This window comes from Gekko japonicus, unplaced genomic scaffold (assembly GCF_001447785.1).
Source record: "Gekko japonicus isolate JY-2015 unplaced genomic scaffold, Gekko_japonicus_V1.1 scaffold1358, whole genome shotgun sequence".
NCBI classification, from domain to species: Eukaryota; Metazoa; Chordata; class Lepidosauria; order Squamata; family Gekkonidae; genus Gekko; species Gekko japonicus.
Genome location: NW_015160880.1, coordinates 155532 through 182424, shown reverse-complemented (window position 1 = coordinate 182424; position 26893 = coordinate 155532). Strand labels below are relative to the sequence as shown.

Sequence of the window (26893 nt, the reverse complement as noted above, 5' to 3'; positions counted from 1 at the left end):
CCAGTTTCTGTCAAGAGCTCTCTCAGCCCCACCCACCTCACAGGGTGTCTGTTGTGGGGAGGGGAAGGGAAAGGAGTTTGTAAGCTGCTCTGAGACTCCCTTGGGTAGTGAAGGGCGGGGTAGAAATCCAATCTCTTCTTGTTGTTGTTGTTGTTATTATTATTACAGTGCACGTCCCATCCTGTTGAATGCATTGACTTCCATCAGATAAGCCATCTTCAGCCCCAGCAAGGAAGGATAATTATGAGTACTGTAGAAAAATAATGTGGGACTCACAGGGGGAGAATGGCATCCAGACCTCCCTGTGAAGTAGCAATTCAGGGGGCCAGCTGGAGAATTTGGGTTGGGCTCGGGTTAAGACCCTGATTTCCTTTCCCCATCTCTGGCAAGTGCCACCGAGTCCAGAGTTCCAAAAGGGGCACCAGCAGGCTGAGCAACTAAGCGTGGTTACTGTAGACGGGCACCCGTTTTGAGAAAGACCAAGATGCAGAGTGCAAGAGAATAATAATATTTGCTAACAAACAGGAGAAAAAAATATTACAGGTGAGATGGGTCGCCCGACAGGGAAGTGAGAGCAGAAAACGTTTCAGCTCTGGGTGACTCTGGAGCAAGATCCTCCACCGTCAGATGAGGTCCATGAGGATGTCGTCTTCCATGACACTCGGGGCCGGAACCTGCTGCAAGCCTTGCTGGGATACAGGTCCCCGGGGACCGGCGTTCATCAGCATCTGACCTGGGGAGGGGGCAGAAAAGGAGGGAGGGGATATAGCAGGTTGAAGGGACGTGGTGTGTGGGGACAATCTCTGGGACAGGAATGTTTTTCGAACCAAGAGCCCTGCCCAGCTTCTCACATGCAGCTGTCCCTGGGGTGGGGGAACGGCTGTTTTTGCACAAATATGTGAAGTCACCACGGTACCTTGCAACGGTGCCCGGGGCACCATCTGTGCAGGCCACTGTTGTCCGGGGGCTTGGTGCATGAGGGGCTGTCCTGGGAGCTGGAGCTGCTGCTGCCCGGGAGGCTGATGCCCAAGAGCCTGCCCCATGGACTGATGTGGCAACATTCCTGGAGAACCCTGCTGGAGGTGGTGGAGGGGCGGCTGAGACTGAGGAACTCCAGCTTGCGGCTACGAACATAGGAAAGCACAGGACGGAAGATCAGACACGTTGGGTTTCACCGTGCAAGTTCATTTTCAACGGAAGGAGAGGCAGAACCTGGAGCAGGTACGTTTTTTGCAATGTTTCTAGAGACAGGTCTATGTAAATTGCTTAGCTTTTCCAGGGAAGGAGTCTTCCCCATCCCAGTTTCAGGGCATGCTTCAAATTCAAGACTTGCAGCACTGCTGCTAATTGTCTCTCAAATGCTTTCCCCTCTCCAAGGTAGCATATTTCCCTTTTATTTGTTGTTTTTGCCATCAAGTCACAGTTATGGTGACCTGGTATGGTTTTCAAGGCAAGAGACCGTCAGAGGTGGTTTGCCATTGCCTGACTCCATGTCACACCCTTGGTATTCCTTGGAGGTTTCCCATCCAAATACTAGCCAGGGCCAACCTGGCTTAGCTTCCGAGATCTGATGAGACCAGGGTATCCTGGGCTATCCCTCTTATATAACAGGGCTTTTAAAAAAAGTCTTCTATAGGATGGAGGAACTCCGTCCCACTGCCCATGTGACCTCCTTGAGGCTTTGGATTCTGGTTCCCTCCCTTTCTAGCTGGCTGAGTGTGACAAAATAATGTTTTCTGAAATGTGGTGGCAATGGTTTTAGCACATATTAGCCATCTTCCAAGGCACATTTTCTGAGCAGAAACTGTGTTCACTCCCACTGCATCTCTGTATTCCCCCAAGGACATTCTGTCTTCACTTAGAATTCTTCGGTCTTTGTCCTAAGAAAAGAGCCCCCATTGTGGAGACGGACAGGATTGTAAATGAACGAACAAAACTAAAAGATTCTGTGTAAAATGCACCCGGTGATTACACAGGAGCTTTCCTTTCGGCTTGTTCTTCTAACAAAAAATGGAAGGGCCAGAAACTAACAATGGTGGGAGGGGCAATGGATCAACTCCGCCAACAGAAGGGAGATGATGATTTACATGGCCCTGCTGCTAAAGTCGATCAGTCCCCAATGCCTTCCTCCACAGAAGCAATAAGAAGCTACTCCTTGCCAAGCTTCATGCACTCCTCCGAGGGGGGAGGCTTTGGGGGCATTCACCCCTCCAGAAGAAAGGAACTGTGCCAGGATGGATCACAACAGGCTTTGTACCAAAAAAAAATGGAGCCCCCCTAAATAACCTCAGAGGCTTTAGTGGAGAGAGGAGTCGTTGTGATGCTTACCGGCTGCTGGCTCAGGAGGAGGCTGCGAAGTTGAGGGTTGGCTCCAGGGTTCTGGGGCCGAAGCATAGCACCTCCTTGGGTGGCCTGCGGCCCAGGTTGTGGGGGACCTGGTGCTTGCGGGGGCTGACTGGTGGGTGGAGCAGCTTGCTGGGGTTGCTGCATTCTAATTGGCATCTGGGTTGAGAAAAAGAAAAAACAACACAGAGATGTATCTATGCATGCCCAGGGTTTCTGGAGTTCAAACACTGCCTCGCCCTGCTCTCAGTTTGGAGGGTGCGGCAACAAAGCTGCGTGCAGAGATTGACCCACGAAGGCAAATGAGCTGCCACAAGGTTCACTATGCATCAGATAAGAATCCACCACTTGTTATCCGGTGCAATCAGGCATAGACGCATGACTGGCCCAGCAGCGTTTGAAACATGCCAGTTACAGAAGGGTGTTTTATCAGGGTCTGTATAAGGGGAAGGTGGTTTCTAACAGAGGATGCTCAGAAGGTTGAGTATAACAAACTTAAAAACATAACAAAGTATTTATTACACTGTGTAACAGTTGGAAACAAGACAGATACGCAATAAATGCTAAAATCCAACCTCTAGAGTGAACACGAATCACATATGTGAATATCTCATAAAAAGCCACTAAACCAGATGCATTTTGGCTCACAGAGCCTTCTTCAGTGGCCTAAAACCAAACAGCACACACTTAAAACCATTTACATTGCAGAGGCAATCTTCTGCTGAGGAGCTTGCTTTCTCTGACACTTTGAAAAATACTGGAATTGTGCAAAGGGTAGGGCCTAGAGTGGAGAGACAGGCCTCAGCAGTGCCTGTGTCTGCACCACACGGGAATGAGGAAGCTCATAACTCAAGCCAGTTCAATGCATTATTAATGACCTACAACTCATGATGGATGGTGAGACTTCCCTCACACGGGCACTGGGGGCCAACCTTTTCTTGCTTATAGACAGACTGGTAATAAGGCCCGTTGCGGAAATAAATGTAACGAGCTCAAGAAAGAGAGTCTCTGGAGACGCCGCAGAGAAGAAGAAGATACTGGATTTATACCCCCGCCCTTCATTACCCAAAGGTGTCTCAGAGCAGCTTACAAACTCCTTTCCCTTCCCCTCCCCACAACAGACACCCTGTGAGGAGAGAAAGAGAGGCGGAGGGAGGGAGGGATGGATGGACGGGCAGGGGAGGGAAGAGTGGGACAGGACGACAGAAGCAACCAAGCAAGGTAGACTCAGAAGAACTCGAAAGTGAAATCTGCAAACAGGGGGGAAGGGGGGGAGAGAGAGCGAACCGGAGGGAGGGAGAAAGAAAGAAATCAGGCAGCCGGTCTGAGAGAGAACAGATGGAAAGGGGAGATCCGCAGAACCGACTGCAGGGGAAAAGGTCCAGATTGCAGCCTACTTACTTGGGAGTTTTATTGCACTCAGTCGGACTTCCAGGTAAGTGTGCTGATGACAGGGGGCCGGAGGCAGCGTTAGGAGGAAGGGAGAGATGGACGGCCAGACGGGGCAGGCGGAGGCAGAGAGCAGAGCAAGGGATGGAGAGGAGAGAGCGAGATCAAAAGAGATTCGAGGCGGAAAGAGGAAGTGGTGGTGGGGGCATTAAGAAAGCGGAGGGATCCTTCATGTGCTTCACAGCAAGGCATCGCCCTGTCCCTTTCGGCAGAGATCCATTCAGCAGAGAGAGCGAGGGAACCTCCAGGAGAGCCGGGGGGATGAGTGAGAGAAAAGAGGCAGGAAGAGAAGCGAGAGATGGAGCTCTGAAGGGGAGGCTGGCTGTGGGAAGCACTCTCCCAAGAGGGCAAGGGAAAGGCGGCATGAAGAGGCCCGCCCACATCCCCCCCCCCCGGCAGCTTCGGCCAAGCACCATGCCAGCCCAACGCAGGACGGGAACCCCGCCAAGCTGAGGCCAGGCCTTGTTCTGAGCGGGACATTGGGCTTGCCACCCCCCGTCTGCGGGAGGCCACTTGCCCAGGCTGAACTGCGTCATGTGGGCCACCACCACCCGCCTCTCCCAGAGCCCTACCAGCACCCTGCGAAGCGAGGGGGGAAAGGATGGGGAGCAGATGGAAGCCGTCCTGGCAAAGGGGAGGCCCGATGCCACCTGTCTCTCCTGGAGCGTCCATCCCCTTCACCGGCTCCCCCCAGACTGAGGCCGAGACGCTGGGCGTGGGCTCTGTGGGCGGGAGTGAGGCAACGCAGCGAGGGAATGCAGCCTGGGGATTGGCAGACCTTCAGAGTGGCAGCTGAGGGACCCAAAGGCTGTGGGAGCGTGTGCAGTGTTCACACCAAAATAGCATTATATATAAGGAAAGAAGAAATAGCCTGCTAACCTAAAACAACTTTTCATCCGCAGTGATAAACTACTTAGCAGTAACATGGACTCTGGTATCCAAGCCTGCAATAAACCAATATGTCAACTTTGTCTCACATAGGTCCTAGATCAGTGGACCTAGCAACATCAGCCATACCATCTCAGGTTCATACTCCTGCTCATCCTCTAATCAATGTGATTTATGCAATGATGTGTCAGCAATGCCCTTTCACCCTCTACATTGGACAAACAGGCCAATCCCTTTGATAAAGAATAAATGGACATAAGTCTGAGATTAGAAACCACAACATTCAAAAACCAGTGGGGAACATTTTAACCTTCCAGGACATTCAGTTGCTGACCTAACAGTAGCAGTTATTTTACAAAGGAATTTCAAAGGGAGATTAGAAAGATAGCCTGTTGAACTGCAACTGATAACGAAGCTCAAGACAATGTGTCCACTTGGACTGAATTGAGATCTAGGTTTCCTGCCTCATTACCAATGCTGATTTCTCCATACCTGCTATTTCTCTGCATATCACACCTAATACACTCCTGCTATTGTTATTTGCCTGCTAGTGTCATTTGGCATCTGAAGTCACTCCATTTTTCAATATGTAGGACAGAGACCCACATTCTAGCGGTATCCGAAGAAGCAAGCAGTGACTCCTGAAAGCTCATACCCTGCCACAAATTTTGTTAGTCTTTAAGGTGCTACTGGATTCTTACTCTGTTCTTCTTGATAGACAAGTGATACGTCAAGGTTTCCAAGGATTCCACCCCCAGTTGATTCAGCAGCTGCCCCATGACTCACCATGCCCTGTTGCCGTTGCTGTTCTTCCATGATTCCCACCTGAGGCATACCGGGGCTCACCTGCTGCCCACCCATCTGCAGAAGGAGGAGAGGAGGGAAAGAGTGGGTAACTGTTGTAATAGGAAAACAAGCAGTGGGATTCTGTACTCATATCTGGCTACTTTCACCAAAATAGCTACAGACATCCTCACCTGATACACCTTCTTACCTGTTGTTGGACCCCCTGTGCCACCGGCAAAGCCCCAGGCTGTTTGGGCAGGAAGTTCTGTGCGCCAGGTGCGGACCCCATGGGCTGAGACCCCCCCATTTGCTGCGGAGATAAAAGAGAAACAAACAATGGAAAATAAGGGGGAATGTGCCAGGCCAGAAGGGACCATCTGTGGACTGGCTGGCATCACTTCAGTAAAAAAAACAGCCCACGCTTTCCCTGAGCTAAAGGCCTACGGTGACCAGAAGGTGATCAAAAAGTAAACCTGCAAACAAAGTGATACAGTCAAGCAACAAGAAATACACAAAAAGCTGGACCAGAAGCTGAAAAGAAGGCCCAGTTCACCCAGAAGAGATCCAAGCTAGACCTCTGAAGATCTCATTCACCAGATGATCAGGTTTTACCGAGGAGGAATTCAAATCACAGATTGTTCTCCTATCTGCTGTGCTGTATCAGCACATGGGGAGGAGGAGGAGGAGGAGAGGTTTTATGAGGTTAAGAGGGAGTTATTTTCCTCGGTAGTGTGGTAGGTCAAGAGCTCAGTGAACACCCAATGCATTTTCTCGGCTGGGGGTAGTGTTCCCTCTAAGCTGAGTTACTGTGAGCTAGCTCACCATTTTTTTTAGCTTCTGGCTCACACATTTCTGTCTTCGCTCAGGAAGGACGGCTCCAGAGCTAACTAATTTATGCAGCAGCCAAATCGCTCACTCACAGCTTTAATGCCAGTAGCTCACAAAGTAGAATTTTTTGCTCACAAGACTCCACAGATTAGAGGGAGCATTGGCTGGAGGCGGAGAGAAGGAGAAAGACCATTGCCTGGAGTGGGGTGGGGAAAGTGGGGGGAGAGGAGCTACCTACCTTTTGTTGTTGAACCTGTTTGTGGTTGGTGATGACCTGTCGAATGCCGTTGACAAAGCCGCTCTGGTCGTAGGGAATGAGCCCCATGAAGATTTTCTTCTTGGAAGAATACAGCAGCATCAGCACTCGCACCTCACAGGGAGTGGTGTGAGGAAAATGCACACAGCCCGCCTGCTCGAGAGGGGAAAAAAAATTAAATCAAAAGGCATCTGCTACAGGATTTGCACCCGCCATCGCTAAGAATAGGCTTCCTTCCCAAGAATGTGAAGCAGCCCCCATGACTAAGAAACTCCACCTAAAAAAAAGAGGGGAGGTTCTGTTCCCATGGCCAAGATTTGTCAGCTGTGGCTACAAGGCTACAGGCAAGAAATCCCGCCTACAAAGTTCATGGTCAAGCGTCTTGCCAACAGGAACCTTTAACCCTTGTGCCTGAGAGGCACACACTGGGGAGACTCTGCCTTTTCTAAATCAGCGGGGTCACCCTCCAACCATCTGCACCCCCACCCTCCTGCACTGCAGCGCCTTACAAATCCATTGCCCATGATGCGGTAGAGTCCCTTCAGCGACTCCAGGTCCTTGTTGGTGAAATGGAACTGCACCATGCGTGAGTTGCGGAACAGGTGGCCCAGAGTGGTCTGCAGGGGAACAGAGGCAGTCAGTGGCGAAGCCGATAGGAACCTGAGCTCCATATACCGACAGTAATAACTGGGACACAGCAAATCCTAAACGGAGTTACCCTGTAACACAGAAACCAAGAAACGCAATAGAACATCCTATACTGTCCAAGGAAACAGAAGGAGATTGAGACTTTTGAAGGGCAGCCATGAAGGAGCTAGAAAAGATCACTAAGCATAAGGGTATGTTTCTGGCGACCAAGATGATGATCATTCATACTACAGTATTCCCCATTACAATGTATGGAGATGTGAAAGTTGGGACAATGAAGAAAGCTGACTGGAAGAAATTTGATTCATTCATTCATACGCATTGTTGGAGGGGTTTTATGGATACCGTGGATCACCAAAAGACAACTAAGTGGGTTCTAGATCAATTTCAGCCTGAACTCTCCCTAGAAGTTAAAATGACCAAACTGAGGCTATGTGGTCCCATTATGAGAAGACAAGACTCACTGGAAAAGACAATAATACTAGGAAAAGTTGAAAAGAGCAGGAAAAGTGGAAGACTCAATGGATTGACTCAATCAAGGAAGCCATGGCCCTCAGTTTGCAAGACCAGAGCAAGGCTGTTAGCGTTAGGACGTTTTGGAGGTCATTAATTCATAGGGCTGCCATAAGTCAGAAGGGACTTGATGGCACTTAACACACGCACACATACAACACACACACAAAACCCACAAAATCTATACAAAAGTATCAGTATTATAGTCATTTCCAAGAGGGGAAATCATGGCAGGAGGAAGAAGGGAATAAATTTCCAGCCTCTAATCTATGGCTAAAGACAGCAACATAACCACACCCGTGCAGCGACCTGCCTGTTAACTGCACTGCAAAGAAATGGTGTGAAAATGATGAAAATCAGGGGAAGGCAAACTACTCACAATCCGTTTCCCATACCTTTCAGTACAGAGGAAGCGCCCCCACCACCCGTAATGCTGAGCTCTTTAAAAAAAACCCACTTCTGCATGGGAGGGTTTATTACAACTCTCCCGCACTTTACAGTGGAAGTAACTGTGACAAAGGTAAAAGTGACAGCCATGAAGGTTGTTCCAAGCAGGGAACCAAAGCCAGGTCCCCTATGGCTCAGACCCAACCTGCTAGATACTGGACTCTCCTGGGTCTTCAGGAGCAACAGCCCAGAATTAGGCCACGGAGATCGCAAGCGCTTCTTCTTACCAGGAGCTGCTGGGGGATCAGCTGCATGATGAGCTTCTGCGGCCACTGCTCAGCCTTCCTGGAAGGGGGGGGGGGAAAGGCAGGGGAGTCAGCGGCTCACTCCACACTGAGGCCACCATTGTACTGAACCTAGACTTGGTTTTAAAGTTATTAACCACCTGCTTAAAAAAAAAGACACAAGGCCACCACCAAGAGCGTTAACATAAGTTACAGAGGGTTTTTTTTTTAAGGCAGGAAACCACCATGTTCTACATGCATTTCCCCAACACGTGCCACCACAGGAAAGGCCCTGCTCTCAGCACTAGAGGACCTAACTGCTCAAAAAGAAGGTACTTAACAGCTACAGATCTCCATCTGCTTCGAGCAACAAGATCTCCACATCCTGTCTACTTTATTCTATGAGCTAGATTACAGAAAAGGGCTCCTAGCCACAGATCCTTTCCACATTTCCTCATCCACCCATCCCGCATTTACAAGCAGGACCTTACTGAACTGTGACTGGAAGTCTGTTCTGGTTCCCTGGGCACAGTGTTGCACAGCCAGAGGAGTGTTCTCTTCCATCATTTGCTCAACCTTCCCATCCCTTCAAAAGCCACCTTACCCACCAAGCCAGAGGTCCCCAACCTTTCTGAGCCTGTACGCACTTTTGGAATTCGGACACAATGTAGTGGGTGCAGCTATTAAATGGCTGCCGCAGGAGGCGCAGCCAGCCACTGTTTACCTTTCTTGTGCCGTCGTGACAAGCTGCTGCCAAAGTAACGTTTTTTAAAGTTTCCACAGCCAACCAAATCTTCAATGGCCCATCAGAAGCTTTGTGGGGCAAAAGACCCATTCGGCCCCACCCACTTTCCGAGAAACACTTGGCGGGCACCCGGAAAAGTGATGGTGGACGCCATGGTTGGGGACCCCTGCTCCAAGCTCTCGGTCTATTTACAGTACATCCACAACAGTTCCAAGAGAAACCTGAGAAACTTACAAGTTCTCCCCTTGGTTGACGTACACTTGACAAGGAAGGGAACGTGTAAGCTTGGTGTTGGAATCCACAGAAGTTGGTTTGGGCTTCTAAAGGAGAGGTACAGGCAGAAAGTCAAAATGTGCTAAGGCAAGGGGGTCCTGGTTCTCAGCTCATCCCACCCCCCTGCAATTCGGACCTCACCTCCTGCCATTCCAGCACGCCACTCCACGCCATCACTTTGTTTGTGACCGACTGCTGAGTTGCACCGATCTGCACCGCAGCTGGCTGGTTAACATTCATGTTGCTGGTAGCCACGCCACTGGGCTGGAAGGGCAGAGTCAGATCACTGTTACGAATGGCTCAGCCATCGTCACAATGGAAGCATAGCCATCTCAGAACGGAAAGACTGTGGCGCGCACGTGTGCATGGCAGAGATGTCGGGGCCCGTACGTACCATGGCCGAGGCACCAGGCTGCGGAGGCGTCTGAACAGTTGGCTGGACCAGCATTCCAGAGCCTGTAGTTACAGTGGAAACCAGACTGGGCTGGGAAGAACCAGGAAGCTTCGGAGGCAGGGCTGGGACCGAGCCGGCTGGGTGGGTCTGTGCCGGAGTGGGACTGAAGTTTGGTTGCATGGGGTTCAAGGGGGAGACTGCCGAGAACGGGAAACAGAGAGAGAAGGCAACATGCTAACAGGAACTGCACTCTTCAGGGAGTATTCGTCGGCAACTGAGGGCTGGTGCAAACACTCCAATAACCCCCTTCACCTCCTCCAGCCTAAACCCCCCCTCTCCCGTCTTCCCATCCCTGGCCTGGGAAACAGGCAAGGACTCACAGCGAGTGCCCAGGCCGGCCTTCTGGTTCTTGGCAGCCTCCACTGCGGACTGAGCGGCTGCCTGAGCAGCAGTGAGGGTGGAAGAGGGCGTGACCTGAAGAAGAAATCAGGAGTCAGAGCTGGGAGGCAACGGCCCCTCCCCCACCCACATCCTGGGTTCACGGACAGACCTGGTACGGCTGGGAAACTGGCGGCAGGGCTTGTGGAGGGGTGGCGGGGAGCTGTGGCGGCACGGTGGGGAGCTGCGGCTGGGGCACGGCCTGTTTGGGCTGCATGGGGTTGGAGGTGCTTCCTCCTCCTACTGAACACGGGCAAAGAAAGAGGGGGGTGTTAGCTGGCAAGACAGGGGTGAGGCAAACACACCAATAACCCTTCTCGTGCGTTCCTCAGCTCACTCCAGCCATGTGGCTTATCTCCAGTGCCTTGCTCAGTACATGTTTATCTTCAGGCACTGCAGAGGCAACCCTCTGCTGAGGATCTTGCCCTCTGGCGCTTGGAAAAACAATGGAATCGTGTAAATGGTAGGGGCCAAGTGTGGAGACACAAGCCTCACCGGCGCCTGCTTCGGCAGTACAGGGCAATGAGGAGGTTACTAAGCCCGGGGTCCCCAACCTTTCTGAGCCTGCAAGCAACTTTGGAATTATGACACAACATAGTGGGCACAGCCAAAAGACGGCTCCTATAAAATAGCTGGAGCTGGAGCCAGCCACAAAATGGCTGCTGAGGTTTACCGTCAGTCACATAATGAAGATCCTTGTGCTCTGTTGGCAACTGCTGCCAAAGCAAGATTTTTTTGAAAATCTGCACAATCAAATCTCCAGTGACCAATCAGAAGCCATGCTGGGCAAAAGCCCCATCTGGCTCCACCCACTTTCTAAAAAGACTTGGTGGGTGCCAGGAAAGGCGTCAGCGGGCACCATGGTGCCCAGGGGCATCACATTGAGGACCCCTGTGCTAAGCCAACTTGGGTCTCCAGACGCTAGATCCCCACCCGGGTTCCTCTTCCTCCACACCCCACTTCTCTCAGGGTCTTCAGAGGACCTGGACCCGGGGGCTCCTCTTGCATTCAGTCTCAAAAGACCTCAGCCCCACTTTTGTGTCTCCCACTCCCTCCAAATTGTTACAGATGCCACCCGTCTCTCTTACGTGAGCTATCTAAGACAAAAGGACTTAACACCTTTCACGCTCCTGGTAAGCATGGACTGAGCTGTGTGGACTGTGTTATTTACAACAATCAAACTGACTGCATTTGAAATGAAAGGACGTTTAATAAATAAAACAACTCACTGTACAGGAAAACACAACAGACCAGACAAGGGTAAACAAAATTTGAATACATACACAGCCTCTCTCGCTGGCACTATACTTATATGTAAAGATGGTGTCATGATCTGGGCTGTGCAAGTAAAAGGCCTAGCAGCCCCAGGGAGCCTGAGGAGGCCAGACCTACAACTCCCAGAAGTCCCTGAGAGGTTTTGGCGCCAGTTTTAGCCAATCACAGAGAAAGGGGACTTATAATAAAAGAGCTGGTACAGAAGGAGAGCTGTTGTTTCTTGCAAGGGAGCAGGGCCAGAGGGAAGGCTGCTGCTGGGAGAGACCCTCACCCTGAGAGGAAGGGTGAGTAGACTCAGGCCCAACTGAGACAGTGAACTAGGGACTGTGAGTCTAGTGGCGTTAGGGCATTTGGTTTCTTTCTCTTCACCTACTTATTGCTATTGTTCTTGCACCTTGTTGGTTTCCCATATCAGGCTGGAAAAATAAACCTTTTATTTGTTGTTTATTCTGCCTGGTCCTCATGCCTATTATTCGGCCAAATAAGGGAGGTCTGTAGGTCTTGGGAGGGTGCTCTGGGCCTTCTCAAGGGATCCTAAAAACAGGGTGGTGGCAGTGTCAGGTGACACCCCACCTGAGCCATGATAGATGGTAATAAGAGAAAGGCTCTTCAGATCTTCAAGCTGCATTCACCATGGCTCATCAATTATGTTGATATCAGTATTCAGGACCACGTGATCATGGCTGCTTCCTCCTCCTCCTGAAAGTGTGAGTGGAAAACGGCCTCCTCCCTTAAACTCTGAGGTTTTACCTCTTGTTTCCCCCACCCCAAGCACACTCCCCTTCTGAATGTCTGCAAAAAAAATCTGTCCTCACTTTGGTCTCTTGAGGCTGTGTGTGTTAGATTCAGCTCACGGCCAGGATCATCTGCATTTCTATCTGTTAATCTTTAATGTGCTACTGGACGCTTGCTCTTTTCTACTGCATTTTTATGACACTGAATGGTTCTGCACCAGGGAAGAGACTCTTATCAATTTCCTTGGCAACTTTCCGCCTGCTCAACAATTACATTATAGGGGTGTGAACTTGGAGACCAAAGGTCTGTGGTGGAAGAAGAAGAAGAAGAGATTTGATTTATACCCCGCCCTTCACTTGGAGTCTCAGAGCGGCTTACAAACTCCTTTCCCTTCCCCTCCCCACAACAGACACCCTGTGAGGTGGGTGGGGCTGAGAGAACTCTGACAGTAACTGCTCTTTTTCAAGGACAGCTGTGCCAGAGCTTGTGACTGACCCAAGGTCACATCAGCAGGTGCAAGTGGAGGAGTGGGGAATCAAACCCGGTTCTCCCAGATTAGAGTCCGCTCACTTAACCACTACACCAAACTGGCTCTCGTGAGCTATTTCACCACACTTAGCACCAGATGAAGTGAGTTCTGAACATGCAGAGCAAGGAACAGGAGCTGTGTGTGTATGCATGCATGCGTGCTGCGTACAAGCAAAATCCTACTCCAGAAGCAACTGGATTCTGTGACTAATAAAGCAAAAGTACAAAGCTTTTCATGTTGCACAGTGACAACCTGCCCCTGGAAAGAGGCTGGTGCTCAGCAGCAGTGTAGAGTGCCACAAGTGTTGAACTGCAGAGACCAAAGTCTTACTCTCACCCTACCCTGAAGACCCCTGGGTAATCATGGGCCTGTTGCTGTCTCTCAAACTAACCTACTGAAAGCCAGTGTGACGTAGTGGTTTGATTTGGGACAAAAAACATCCCAACTTCAAGTACAGGCTAATGGGGTCTGAACTTGCTGAGACAGAGGGAAAAAGATCTTGGGGTCACAGTGGATAGCTCAATGAAGGTGTCAACCCAGTGTGCTGCAGCAGTGAAAAAGGCAAACTATGTTAGGAATTATTAGGAAAGGGTGTCCCAGTCAGCCGCCTCCCGCCCTCCCGGGACTGGCTGGGAGCAAGTCCAAACAGGCTAACTCACCAAAAAGGGAAGGCAGACCGGCAGCCTCAAATGCAGAGGCAGTTCGACAGGAGTTGCAGCCACGGGAGGAAGAAAGAAGCTGCAGAGAGCTCGGGGGCCGGGCAAGAAAACATACCAGAGGACCACGAAGAGGAAATGAAACAGAAAGAGAAGACGAGGGTGGGAGGAGTGGAATTCAGCCTGCAGAGCAGAAAGCAGCCTCCGCACACAGTGATCGACAGCAGGAAGGAGGAGCCGCCCTGCCAGAGCAGTCAGCGTGGAATGTTATAAAGAGGGGTGGGTCTAAGCAGGGAAGGACAAGAGAGGGTGCTGGGAGCAGGGCCTGGGTATAAGAGGAAAGAGAGGCTGGAGATCGAGGAGGACGAGACACAGATGAGACTGGGGAAAGTACCTGAAGCTCAGAGAGACCCACATCCCCATAGTCTGACTGGCTGAAGGTTTGGTCTGTGCAGACAGAGGGATATCCCAGGTGAACCTAACCTGATCCCCTGCCTGTCTGAGGTTTCCTTTTGCCTCCTTTCTTCTTGTCTCACCCCTCCCCCAGGACGCTTCCTCAAGCAGAACCTGGTGAGCTACAACGGCAACCGGAGGGTTGCCACCTGAGGCGGAACATGGACCTCACAAAGGGATTGAGAATAAAAAGGCTGATATTATAATGCCCCTGTATAAGATCTATGATGCGGCCTCATTTGGAAGACTGTGTACAGTTCTGGTCACCGAATCTCAAAAAAGACACTGCAGAGCTGGAAAAAGTACAGAGGATGGCAACCAAGATGGTTAGGGGGTTGGGGCACCTTCCCTATGAAGAAAAACTGAAGAGTCCGGGACTTTTCATTTTAGAAAAGAATTAACTAAGGGGGGGGGGACATGATAGAGGTTTATAAAACTATGCATGGGATGGGAGAGAGTTGACAAAGAGAAATTCTTCTCCCTCTCCCAAAACAGTAGAACTGGAGGGCATCCAATGAAATTGATGGGCAGTAGGTTCAGGACGGACAAAAGGAAATACTACACAGAGAATGATTAAAATGTGGAATTTGCTCCTTTTTTTCTTCCCTCCTCCCAGGCCAGATGCATCAGCCTCCACTGCAGCTACTCGGCATGATGCTTCTTAGTGGAAGCCGAATGCTCCCCCCCCCCGACCCAGGCCAGCTCTTACCTGGCAGCACCATGCCACGGATGAGGATCATATGCCGGGGGTCCTGTCCATACTCTTTCAGCTGGGCCTCCAGCATGCTCCCCATCACAGCCTTCTCAAAAAGAATACGCAGTGCGGGCAGCCTCCGTGGGGAGATAATGGAAAAATGGATGCCGCGCTAGGAGGGGGAAAAAGATGGACAGTTGAACAGGGCTACTCCTCCCATGCTTAGTTGCTTATTCACTTCATCTATACCCTGCCTGGGGAGCCAAAGTAGCTTACGTCGTTCTCCTCCCCTCCATTTAGCCCCACAACAGCCCTGTGAGGTAGGTTAGGCTGAGTGCTTGTGATTGGCCCTAGGTCTCCCAGAAAGCTTCCATGGTAAAGCAGGGATCTGAGCCTGGATCTTCCAGATCAGCACTATAGGAATTAAGTAATTATCTTATGGCAGTGTGTGTAGTAGGGACAGGAGATCCTAAGATCGTCTGGCAGCCACAGTTTCTAGCTCTTTTAGCATTATGCACCACTAGGTGGCGAGCTAGACTTGTTTTGAAGGCAAGAGACATTTCAGAGGCGGTTTTGCCATTGCCCACCTCTGCATCGTGACCCTGGTATTCCTTGGAGGTTGCTCATCCAAATACTAGCCAGGGCCAACCCTGCTTAGCTTCCGAGATCTGACAAGATCAGACTAGCCTGGGCTATCCAGGTCAGGGCAGCACTATAGAAGACCTCCTTAAAGTGTGACAAAGCTGAGTTTCAGGAGGTCAGCTTCCTTGGTTTCCCCACATTCTCTTTCACTTAATAGCCAGTATTAGTCACTAAGACTGTTGTACTAGGATCTGGAAGACCCTTCGAATCTCTGCTCTGCCATGGAAGATTGCTGGCCGGTGACTGCGGCCCACACTGTCAAGCTAACCTACCTCACAGGGATGTGGAGAATGTCATAAGCCTCCTTTGGCCCCCATCGTGGTGAAACATGGGATAAAAATGAATAAATAAACTCAGCCTCCCAATCGTTTGGCCCAAGAACGAGACAACTTAAGTGTATAGTTAGAACAGTTGGCCCATAACAAAAGAATAAGAGCATATCATTAGAATTTGAGCAGGACTTCATAATAATATCCAGAGGACCATCTGATGCCTGCAAAGCCCCCACAGACACAGGGGCCTCTGCATTTCATTGACCCCAAAAAGATCCTCTGTCTTGACTGCTTGATTTTTAATTGGGAGCCCCTGAAACTGGTAGATATTCCCCAGAACATTTTAACTGCTCTACAGGGAACAGCCCACTTGCTGGAATGCTCTAGGGAGTATGTTTATTAAAGCCTTTTGTCTCAAGTCTCTGGAGCACCTTTATACTCTGGCTATGAACAAGTGACTTAAGTTAGCTGGACTCTGGACTCTGACAAAACCTCTCCACCCTACCCCCAACTTGGTCCAATCAAGCTCCCAGGCAGTCCAGTCCTGCCCAGCCATTGTCAGCCTGAATACATTTCAATGACATCAAAGCTTCAGTGGATAACACGGCCACTAGTCCCATCACCCAAGCTCTCCTCTTGGCGCTTCAATAGCTTTTTTTAAACTCTCCAGTAAGACTGCAAGTTTCAGTCCTCAGTCCAATCCCATCCCCACAGAGGACAAACTCTGCAGATTAGATAATTAAGGGTGTATAAACATCTCCTTCCAGACCTCCTACCTTCCCAAACCTCATAGCTGCCTTGTTTTTCTGGAATTCTACCTCCTTTGCTGAAACCACTGGCTCCCCCCTCCTCAAGATCTTGGACCTCCATTCCTTGCTTGGATTCCTACACTGGTTCCTATTATAAAGCCACCAACCCCAACCTTACAGTTGGCTTCACATCTGGATCCACTTCCCCCAGACTGCACTCTCCATCATCAGTGGAAAAAAAGGCTATACCTAATTAGAGGTGAAGGTTACGATCTCTCTAAGGCCATCAGCACTAATGATGTGTAAAGAACCTAGGAACTGTTTCTAACAGTGCAGTTCTAAGCAGAGTTACACGCTGACTTCAACAAAAGGGGGTACCTCTGCTTAGGACTGTGCTGTAAGTGTGGTAAGCATGGATATGGCTGACAATCAGATCACCTATTCTAGCCTTCTGCTTGAGAACCTCCAAGAAGGACAGGATAGCCTAGCTTCTACCAAAATCTACTGGTATGTCATAGAGGTCTCAAAAACTGTTGCTGCTCAGTCAATGCCAGGCATTTGCAGGATTCTTTTTCTATCCTTAATCTACAACCCATTTGGTTTTTCTAACCTGGTAATCATCTGGGAAGTCTGGGGAAAGGGCAGGGTAGGGTAGGGAACCCCCAGAAGGGTTACCAAGTCTCTCACTTGCACAGGAGACCCCTCCAAATGCTACTCAGCTGGATGGCAGGGGGAAATGTCAGGCCAAATAGGGGGACTGGCAATACCCAGTGTTATGATGTCACTTCCAGTGCAACCCAGTAATGAGGTCATCTGGTAATACTCTAGCATTTGCCAAAACACTCTATATTTAGAGCAGAGCGTTTGAGGCAAGTGCTAGAGGGTGCGATGTCACTTTCAGGGTGTGCGGAAAGTGACATCATTTTGCTGGGTCTGACATTGACAGCTAATGTCCTCACTTCCTCATCTCCCTGTCCATAATGTTGGAGAACACAGAAATCCAGGCTACTACCACCACGAAGAGTCTGTCACTCACCTCGCCAATCTTCTGAACCAGGTTCTCCGTTGTATAGCCAGAATATGTGGTACTTTCCACCGCCGGAAGCAAGTAGGGTGGGGAGTTGCAAATAAGGATGCAGACTTTGTGTGTGGGTCCTCTGTTTAGTGGAGAATATAAAAAGAGACTCCAGGTGAGGCCAAGGGAACTACATATCCTGTCTGCATCCAAAGCAGGATTCAGAAGTCAGGGCAATATTATTATGACTTTGTCATGTCTTGATTATAGCAACTGGGTCTATTTCTGCAGCTCTGCATAAAAGTCTGATGTAAACCTGCGGAGATTTCATGAATAGGGAATGTGCTTGTAGGAGTGGTCTCAGGCCCATGTCAACTGGGCTATAAAGATGCGAAAAAGGAAAGGACAAAGGCATTCAGCATTCGGATGCCACGGTCACTGTTCCCTCTAAGCTGAGTTAGTGTGAGCTAGCTCACAATTTCTTAGCCTCCGGCTCACACATTTTTTGTCTTAGCTCAGGAAGAATGGCTCCAGAGCAAACTAATTTATGCAGTAGCCAGGTCAGTTGCTCACAACTTTAATGTCAGTAGCTCACAAAGTAGAATTTTTGTTCACAAGATTCTACAGCTAAGAGGGAACATTGGCCAAGGTAAACTCTGGATCCTGGCCACCTCATTAACTTTTGATTATCAGAAGAATCACAAACCAGGATTCTCACCCAGAGTAACAGCTGAATCCTAACTGTAGTAACTGGTTAGTTGTTATGTCTGAATGCAGGAATCCTATCTGAATCCCATCTTGTTGAGTATCACTGGCCCAGGCCACAGACTGCCACCTGCAATGTTTTGTGGAAAATCACAGCAAAGTCAGGTGGCACCCATGTGGATGGGGACATCCAAGCCATTTCCCCCTGCCCTAGTGCCCTGCAGTGACCATTTCCCCTACCAATCCCCAGAGAGCTTTTTGCTTTCTTAAAATCAGTAATCAAATATCTGTTACCACACAATAACAATGTACTTATCAGGTTCTCTGAGTTTCCAGCTCTTTAAAAAGTCTCTGCCCCCTTCTATTGCAGACCTATATTTTTCCCCTTATACCTTTACAACAAAACAGGCTACAGACTTTTCAAATAAAAGCTGAGAACCTGACAAATTAATTATCATATGGCAGTATGTGTAGTATAGCCAGGAGATCCTAAGATCATCTGGCAGCCAGAAGTTCTAGCTGTTTTAGCATTATGCATCACTAGGTGGCGAGACAGACTTGTTTTTAAGGCAAGAGACATTTCAGAGGTGGTGTTGCCATTGCCTGCCTCTGCGTCACATGCCACAGGTATTCCTTGGAGGTTGCCCATCCAAATACTAGCCAGGGATGATCCTGCTTAGCTTCTCAGATCTGATGAGATTGGGCTAGCCTGAGCTATCCAGAAATATTGGCTGCATGAGAACCTGATATGACAACTTGCTATAATGATATTCAACTGCCCATTTAAGAAAACTAAGAAAGCCCACACTGGCATGGGGGGAGAGGAATGGCCACCCCCCCCCCAGGGGACTGGAGCAGAGAAAATATAGAGAAGTTTGCCATGAAGAACACCTAGGTCTTTGGGAATGTGATGCAGCTTGTGCTGTTTGCTCATAGAAAGGCATTTGCCATCATAGCGACCTGCTCGTGTATTTGTAAGGAAGAAGAAGAGATTGGATTTATACCCCGCCCTTCACTACCCAAAGGTGTCTCAGAGCGGCTTACAAACTCCTTTCCCTTCCCCTCCCCACAACAGACACCCTGTGAGGTAGGTGGGGCTGAGAGAGCTCTTGCCAGAAACTGCTCTTTTTCAAGAACAGCTGTGCCAGAGTTATGGCTTGCCCAAGGTCATCCGGCCAGGTGCAAGTGGAGGAGTGGGGAATCAAACCTGGTTCTCCCAGATTAGAGTCCGCGCACTTAACCACTACACCAAACTGGCTCTCTTGTGTATTTATAAATAAAGCAAATATTACAAAGACTTCCATGCTCTTTCGTTCAAAGAAAACTAAATTCAGTCATGCTGGTCTCAGAATATTACATCATTTAAGTAGGCAGCAAGCATGTATCTACATTTACAATGAATGAATACAAATAAAGGATTCCATAGCTGGTACCGAGACTCAAACGCCCACCCAAATGCTCAATCCCATCATGGCAGTCTCTCACCTAAGCACATATTTTCAGCTTCCAACGGAAACTGCAAAAGCTTCCTAAGACACCTTTTTGTTTTTGTCAGGGGCATGAGGGATAAAACTAGTCAGCTTTCAGGTTTTTTGATTAACAATATATCCACAGCTTTAGCCTGTGGAGGAAAAGCCCTTGTGGAGTAATCTGCTCAGTGATGCGGGTTTTCCCATTCGGATTTAAATAAATAATTTAAGAAATGTTAGCAAAAGAAGGCAAAAAACACCATGTCCAAGCAGCAAGGTTTGACCATACTTAATGTCCTACATTTCACCCATCTAGCATGACTGATATAACAGGCCAGAAAACTATAGGTGAACAGCCTATATTTACATATGTAGGGATGAAAATTTTCCATGGGAAATATAGCACTCTGGAAAAAAATTCCGCCCCAAGTCACTGAGTCATGACAAAGTGAGCTCCTGTCTCTGGCCAGCTCCTGCCAACCGAGCAGTTCGAAAGCAAGAAATTGCAAGTAGATAAATAGGTACCACTTCGGTGGGAAGGTAACAGCGTTCTGTTCGCCTCGTCGTTCAGTCATGCCAGCCACATGACCATGGAAACCTCTTCGGACAGCACCGGCTCTTTGGCTTGGAAACGGAGATGAGCACCGCCCCCTAGGGTCGGATTCGACTGGCTTTTGAGCAAGAGAAACCTTTACCTTCACACTTCTAATGAGACCAATCACTTGCAAGTACTAAAAACAGATGGGAACCCTTCACGTACACACACACACTGCATTCCAGCTTCCTGCCCTGCCTTATATGTGCTTTTTACAGTAAGAGTAGTTCAGCAGTGGAATTGGCTGCCTAGGGAGATGGTGAGCTCCCCCTGAAAGGCAGTCTTCAAGCAGCAACTGGAGGAACAGTTGTCAGGGATGCTTTAGGATCGTCCTGCATTGACAGGGGGTTGGACTAGATGGCCCCTTCCAGCTCTAAGATTCTACATCCCAAAAAACAAAACTTACATTTGCTCTCTCATTTTCTTGAAGTCGTCAAAGAGTTGCAGAGCCGTGCTGAGCCCTTCTGAGATGAGACTGCAGCTCTCTCCACCACCACCCACAAACCTGAGATGAAAGAGACAAACTGGTGTTGAACCTGCAGTGGTATTTAAATACCTTCTCTTGAAACCCTAGACAGAGCCCTAAGCACATATAAAACTGCCTTATACCACACCAGACACTTGGCCCACCTGGGCCAGTACCATCTAATTCAACTAGCAGCACCTCCCCAGTGCCTCTGGCAAAGGGCTTTCCCAGCTCTGCTACCAGAGATCCTTTAACTGAAGACGCCATGGATTGTACACGAGGTCTTCTACGTTACGTGCAAAGCACGTGCTCTGCAACGAGCCAGGCAAACCACTAGATCTTGAAGCTGCCATTTTGGCAAGAGCACATGTCATACCTTACCCCTAAAAAACCAGAAGCCTTTGTTTCTGACCCTTCCTAGGTGCAAACAAGACATGATGTTTTCCAGTGACTTGGGTCTGGGTTTCTGCCAACATGACTTGCCTTTCTTGCAGCCACATGGCAGTTGTGGGGAACTTATTTCCACTAGCACCTTAGGGCCTGATTTGGATTGGGACCGTGGCGCTGGGGGGAGCGTCAACTCCCCCCCCCCCTCAGTTTTCCAGAAATGAAATGGCTGCAGGGGTGCTGTTTGCCCTGTCGGGGGGGGGGGGGGGTGGCATGTGAAGTATTTGGGGAACTCTAACCCAATTATCTAAAAAGTCACAATCTAGTTTGAGCCTCACTTTTTGGTTTCTTCCCTCTCTGATCTCCTGCTCAAAAACTTTATCTACCTATCAGTCGTCACCAGGTCACAGTATTTCAGCCAGAGAAGAAATATCGGCTGCATGAGAGAGGTGCTTGCAGGAAAGTACAGAGGGGTAGCTGTGTTAGTTACTGGACTTTTGTTTTGTTTTACTTCCAGGGCAGGGTGGAGCACACCCCAAACTCTCTAAAAGTCTCCCGGGCCAATTTTACCCCCCCACCCCACCCCTTATGTCAGAAGCAATGTTCCCTCTAAGCTGTGGGGTCTTGTGAGCAAAAATTCTAATTTGTGAGCTACTGGCATTAAAGTTGTGAGCGAGAGATTTCGCTGCTGGATAAACTAGTTTGCTCTGGAGCCCTCCTTCCTGAGCCAAGACAAAAATGTGTGAGCCAGAGGCTAAAAAAATGTGAGCTGGTTCACACTGACTCAGCTTAGAGGGAACACTGGTCAGAAGAACCAAGCAAGTATGAACCAAACTCACCCACTGAGTCTTCCCCAAAGAAATGCACCTAGGGTTCAAGAATCAAGTGGATCACTGTTGAGCCCCCTCCCCCAAAGCAGGATTCTTCATTTAACAACATCTGCATGATACAGCAGTGTGTCCCTTACAATTTCGTCTGCCTACCCCACTGCCCACATGACAACATAACACAATCACATTCTATCTGTCATGTTGTGGCAGAATTCTGGATAAAGGAAGACTTGGCCATGGCAAGAGCAGACTTTGGTTTCTTCCCATGAAGCACTGCAGCATGTCCAATCATTTGCCTGCTTCTTAGGTGTGAACAAACTGTTTCCCACACATACCTCACATTCCTTTACCCAAAATTCACTAAGCCCCAAGGCTAAACATCTAGATATTTTTGTCTATACCTCACCTGTTCAGGTCAGAGGCTTGGACCTAACCAATAGCACTTAGGAAGGAAAAGTTTATGGTGCCATCAAGGGGAAAGAACTGGCTACTGGTGCGCTCATGACATTGCCATGGGATGTTTGATGTATGTCTTTTATTATCTTGCAAGAGGGAATAGATATTGTCACGGTTCCGTTGTTCAGCACCACCTCCTGAATGCCCTTTTGGGGTCTTCAGGTGGTGGTCAAGAGACGTTTCTTTCTTTTTTTATATAACCTTTTATTTATTGGAATTTTATAAATTTTTGTAACAAACAACATATCTACAAACCACAAAAACATAAGAACCATAAAAAAAACAAGACACCGTACATGAAGAAAACTCTCTCTAGATCTTCAAATATATAAGGCTTGTCATCCATTAGCTAATACAATACGAAATCAATGCATGACGTCTCTTTCTTAATTGTGTACACTGCCATTTTTGGTGAACGCTCTGAAGTTTTTTATATTATTTATTTTTTTATTGTTTTTTTTTAATTTACCTTCAACTTCTACCCCGCTCGAACCCCTCCCATGGGTCTCTGAGCGGCTTACATAGTTTGTATTATCCCTATCTATGGGCACATATATATATCGTGTTAGGGGCGGGACTACCTAACGGCACCCAGTGGGATTCAGTTGATGTGTCTTCAGCTCGTCTCGGCTTCTGGAAAGTTCAAATAAATAGACTGTACTGCAGGGCAGTGTTCCCTCTAAGCTGAGTTAGTGTGAGCTAGCTCACAGTTTTTTAGCCTCTGTCTCACACATTTTTGTCTCGGCTCAAGAAGGATGGCTCCAGGGCAAACTAATTTATGCAGTAGCCAAATCGCTTGCTCACAACCTTAATGCCAGTAGCCCACAAAGTAGAATTTTTGCTCACAAGACTCCGCAGCTTAGAGGGAACGTTGCTGCAGGGTTGTGTCCTCTTCTCTTTCCCACCAAGACTTTGTGTCCTGCCAGAATCCCATCCAGCCCAGTGAACCTAAGTGAAGCTGCTACACCAGGAGGACACTTGGTGACCAGCTAAATCGTTTTTTTCTGCAACACAGGTCCCATCCTGAATGGTTCCAATCAGGACAATCTCTGATGTTCCAGAGCAGGCCCCCTTAATGGGAGTTAGAAGCCACTCATTTTTAAAGATTATTTGGAATGTGTATCCCTTCTTCCCATAACACCACCAACACTATGAACAGACACAACATTTACCTGTATAGGTTCAGAATCATAATAATTTACCATCAACAAATGGCAATGCAGCTTTACAAGAAGCCCATCAATGTCAAACGAATTCCTTGTATCCCCCCCAAATACCCACATCAAAACTCTCAGCACTAATTACTATTTTTAAAAAAACCTCTCAGCACTTAGTAGTGTACATCTACCTCTTTCCTGCCCACAAGGTGATCCAAAAAGGACAGCCCTTCTGTTAACAGATCCAACAGTTTGATTACTGAAGAACTTAATACTGAATCAATTATAAATCAATAATCTTTTGCTGTAAACCTGAAGCAAAAGGGCTCGAACTGCTTCCTCTTATAAAGATTTTCAGGAATGAGATTTGAGAACAATAGTAATTTCTTTCCAAGTCTTCCCTATGCAGATGGTATACTACTTTCCTGATCCAAACAACTAAGGTAACAGTTCCCTCTTCTGTTGTAACTCCTTATGTCCATCAGAACACAGCCTCTAACGAATAATTAAGTCATATGAATATACATCTCCCAGCATTATCTGTGTTCCAACTCACTGAATGCTGTCAAGCCACGTGACAAACTCATAAGCACTGCTAGTTGGCGCATGGCACTGCACGTACGACTCAGGGGCACAGTCAACCGTATTGAACACCACCAGGCTGTACTGGGTACCTCCATACTGTGGAAGAGTGAAGAAGAAGAAGCTGGTTAAAGAGGGTGATTCTGAGTGGAAATGTTTTTGGCATCATGTCTCCTGTGAGCTGGGACTGCTTGGCTGCAACTTGTGTTCCAGGGACTGTGACATCTACCAAAGAATCCAGTATACCTGGCAACAAGCCCAGCATAAAGCAGACTTTTAACAGATATGATGGCGTTGCCTAGCCATTCTGTCTTACTGAAAAATATTAATTTTGGTACAGTAATTTAAATAATGATTGCCTATAAACAGCAAATGGCTTTTTAAAACATTACTTTTGAAACTTTGGGAAGCATTACTCATTTTAGGATGTTATAACATGATATGGAATCGCATTACTGGATAATTCTTGGAAGACTGCCAAAGTAGCCAGACATAATTTGAGGAATGAGAATTCTACCAAACCTTTCCATCTAATCATGGTCTCTGTTACCTTGATGAATAAGTGGTATATCAATGTGAATTCATACAGATCTTTTCTAATTGAGGTGAGCTTCGTAAAGAAGCACTGACTGTTTCCCCCCCCCAAATCTTGCTTCTTGCCTATTTCTGCAAGAGTTTGTGTGTGTGTGTGTGTGTGTGTGTGTGTGTGGCAGTCCGGGGGTTTCAAGGAAGCAATGCAATTCATTGAGGAAAAGAAACTTTACCAACACACACACACTCCCTACCCTGTCTATTGTGGTCTCATGAACAGAAACATAGCTAGTTAGTGTCATGCTAATCAATGAAACCCAAGTGACAGTAGGGCAGCAAGCTCTCCAGAGACTGCTCAATCTCAGTAGTTCACAAATGATTCTAAACACCTACCTTCCATTCCACCAGGTGGCTCTGTACCAAAATCCAGCATTTTTGGAACCTAATTAAATATCATATACAAAAAGACTACAGGATACTCTATTCCCCTTCAAGTCAAAACAACATGTAGATGATAAACAGATTTCTCCAATTAGCTGAGAACTTATAAACTTACATTTGGTTGCTGACAAATTACAAATCACTCAAAAATGGAAAAAGGAAAACTTCCATACTATTTTATACTAGTATTTCAAGATTTGGCAAAATTGTGGAGCTAGAATTTTAAAACTATCCAAATTGAAAGGTATGGAGAATCCCACCTGCACTGGCAACTTTACGGAGAAATGGCTCATTTTTCTTTTTTATATGGAACCTCCAAACAATTTGTTAAAAAAGCTACATTCATCCCCATCTATATACCCTAAATGCTAGTTGATGTAACAAATATTTTCTTCTGAATAAGGTTTACTGGTTAAAACTGATGTTTTAATTATTATGTTCGTATATAATGACAGCAGCAACTGTTATTGCAACTGTTTTTTCTTGCTTCTGTCCTATTTAAACTGCACAAATATGCTTGGTCCTTTTTGTTTGTACCATTTTGGGCCTTCTGTTAAATGTAACTTGTCATGAACCTGTATTTAAACATAAATTACTCGCTCCTCTATTCCCCCAAAAAGGCATATCTGCATACTTACATCTCCTCCGAAGTCAGTCTCTGCTGGGGGACCACCGTTGAAGTACCTGGAAACAAAAGAAAATTAAGTCTAGCAGACCGTCAAAGCTACAGACTGGGGCACATTAAGAATTTATGGAAGAGTCATGAAACCATGCAGTAGCGAAACCATGAGACTAGATTTCATGAGTTATTCCAATTTAGTTATCCCCCTGATATTATCACCACCTGCCTGAATGCCAAAGAAAATTATGTTACAAATACAAATTTATAACTAACTTCAAGTACTTGAAGGGCTGTCCTATAGAGGATGGTGTGGAGCTGTTTTCTGTTGCCTCAGAAGGTTGGACCAGAACCAGTGGGTTGAAATTAAATCAAAAGAGTTTTTGGCTAAACATTAGGAAGAACTTCCTGACAGTTAGAGCAGTTCCTCAGTGGAACAAGCATCCTCGGGAGGTGATGGGCTCTCCTTCTTTGGAGGTTTTTAAACAGAAGTTAGATGGCCTTCTGACAGCAATACTGATTCTGTGAACTTAGGAAGATCATGAGAGGGAGGGCAGGAAGGGTTTTTCCATCAGTGCTTAGTTCTTGTGGCCCTTTCTTACATGTCCAGGGAAATGCTGATCGCCACTTCAGGGTCAAGCAGCAATTTTTCTACAGGCCAGTTTGGCCAGTGATCACTGGGTATGTGTGTGTGGGGGGGAGGTATTTGTGAATTTCCTGCATTGTGCAGGGGGTTGGACTAGATGACCCTGGAGGACCCTTCCAACTCTATGATTCTAATTATAAGTTGCAAACAATGTGGATACCTTTGCTCTGTAGTTTAGTGAAACAATTGTTTAAATCTTCATTATCTATGCTAACTTTTTTTTCTGCTTGCCCATTGTTGGTGGGCAAGGTTTATTAGTTTTTTAAAGAGTTATATAAAACAAAACAGAGAGAGCCATACACTTCAAAGCTATCCAGCCATTTCTTTGTTCATAACATCTTTAGATACATAATTCCCTTTGTTAATCTATAGTCCACAACAGATGTCATTAAGTAAAATTCTGTTCCCAAGAAACAATTCATTTTTTCTATATCCTATCTGCTATTACTCTTATTAATCAATTTTATAACAATAAAAAGAAAAAACACAGATATTTCACAGCAGTTAGACAGTTCAAATTTCTTATATAATATCAATCTAGTCCCTTTAAGATATTCTTTCATATTTTTAGTATTGTTAGCTTTCAAAATCCCCTTTGTTTGCAAACCTAAACGTAGTAATTTATATTTTCTCCATAACATCATCTCTCAACTTTACCATGCCAATATACTTTCACCTCACACTATATAGATCCCTCTTTTCTCTCACAACACTTAGGGTCATTACACCTTCTCTAGGTAATTAGCCCATTACTTTT

The 26893-nt window shown here is 47.5% G+C and overlaps 1 protein-coding gene across 4 annotated transcripts in view; it reads right to left on the bottom strand.

Moving 5' to 3' along the window:
• Positions 1 to 257: 257 nt before the first annotated feature.
• The window catches only part of MED25 (mediator complex subunit 25), a 31568-nt gene continuing 4932 nt past the window's right edge, over positions 258 to 26893 (bottom strand). For 2 of the 4 annotated variants that reach the window (XM_015423046.1, XM_015423054.1), the window contains exons 3-20: positions 25510 to 25555; positions 23874 to 23998; positions 20428 to 20526; positions 17274 to 17394; positions 14590 to 14746; positions 10345 to 10475; positions 10175 to 10268; positions 9795 to 9991; positions 9542 to 9664; positions 9362 to 9447; positions 8386 to 8443; positions 7060 to 7167; positions 6533 to 6706; positions 5675 to 5776; positions 5467 to 5541; positions 2329 to 2502; positions 917 to 1124; positions 258 to 733 (exon numbers count right to left, since the gene is read on the bottom strand). In XM_015423046.1, the coding sequence (XP_015278532.1) occupies positions 624 to 733; positions 917 to 1124; positions 2329 to 2502; positions 5467 to 5541; positions 5675 to 5776; positions 6533 to 6706; positions 7060 to 7167; positions 8386 to 8443; positions 9362 to 9447; positions 9542 to 9664; positions 9795 to 9991; positions 10175 to 10268; positions 10345 to 10475; positions 14590 to 14746; positions 17274 to 17394; positions 20428 to 20526; positions 23874 to 23998; positions 25510 to 25555 (2188 nt within the window). In that variant the 3' untranslated portion in view covers positions 258 to 623. The remainder of the gene's footprint in view (positions 734 to 916; positions 1125 to 2328; positions 2503 to 5466; positions 5542 to 5674; positions 5777 to 6532; positions 6707 to 7059; positions 7168 to 8385; positions 8444 to 9361; positions 9448 to 9541; positions 9665 to 9794; positions 9992 to 10174; positions 10269 to 10344; positions 10476 to 14589; positions 14747 to 17273; positions 17395 to 20427; positions 20527 to 23873; positions 23999 to 25509; positions 25556 to 26893) is intronic. The other 2 variants (XM_015423060.1, XM_015423068.1) reach the window with 2 other exon arrangements.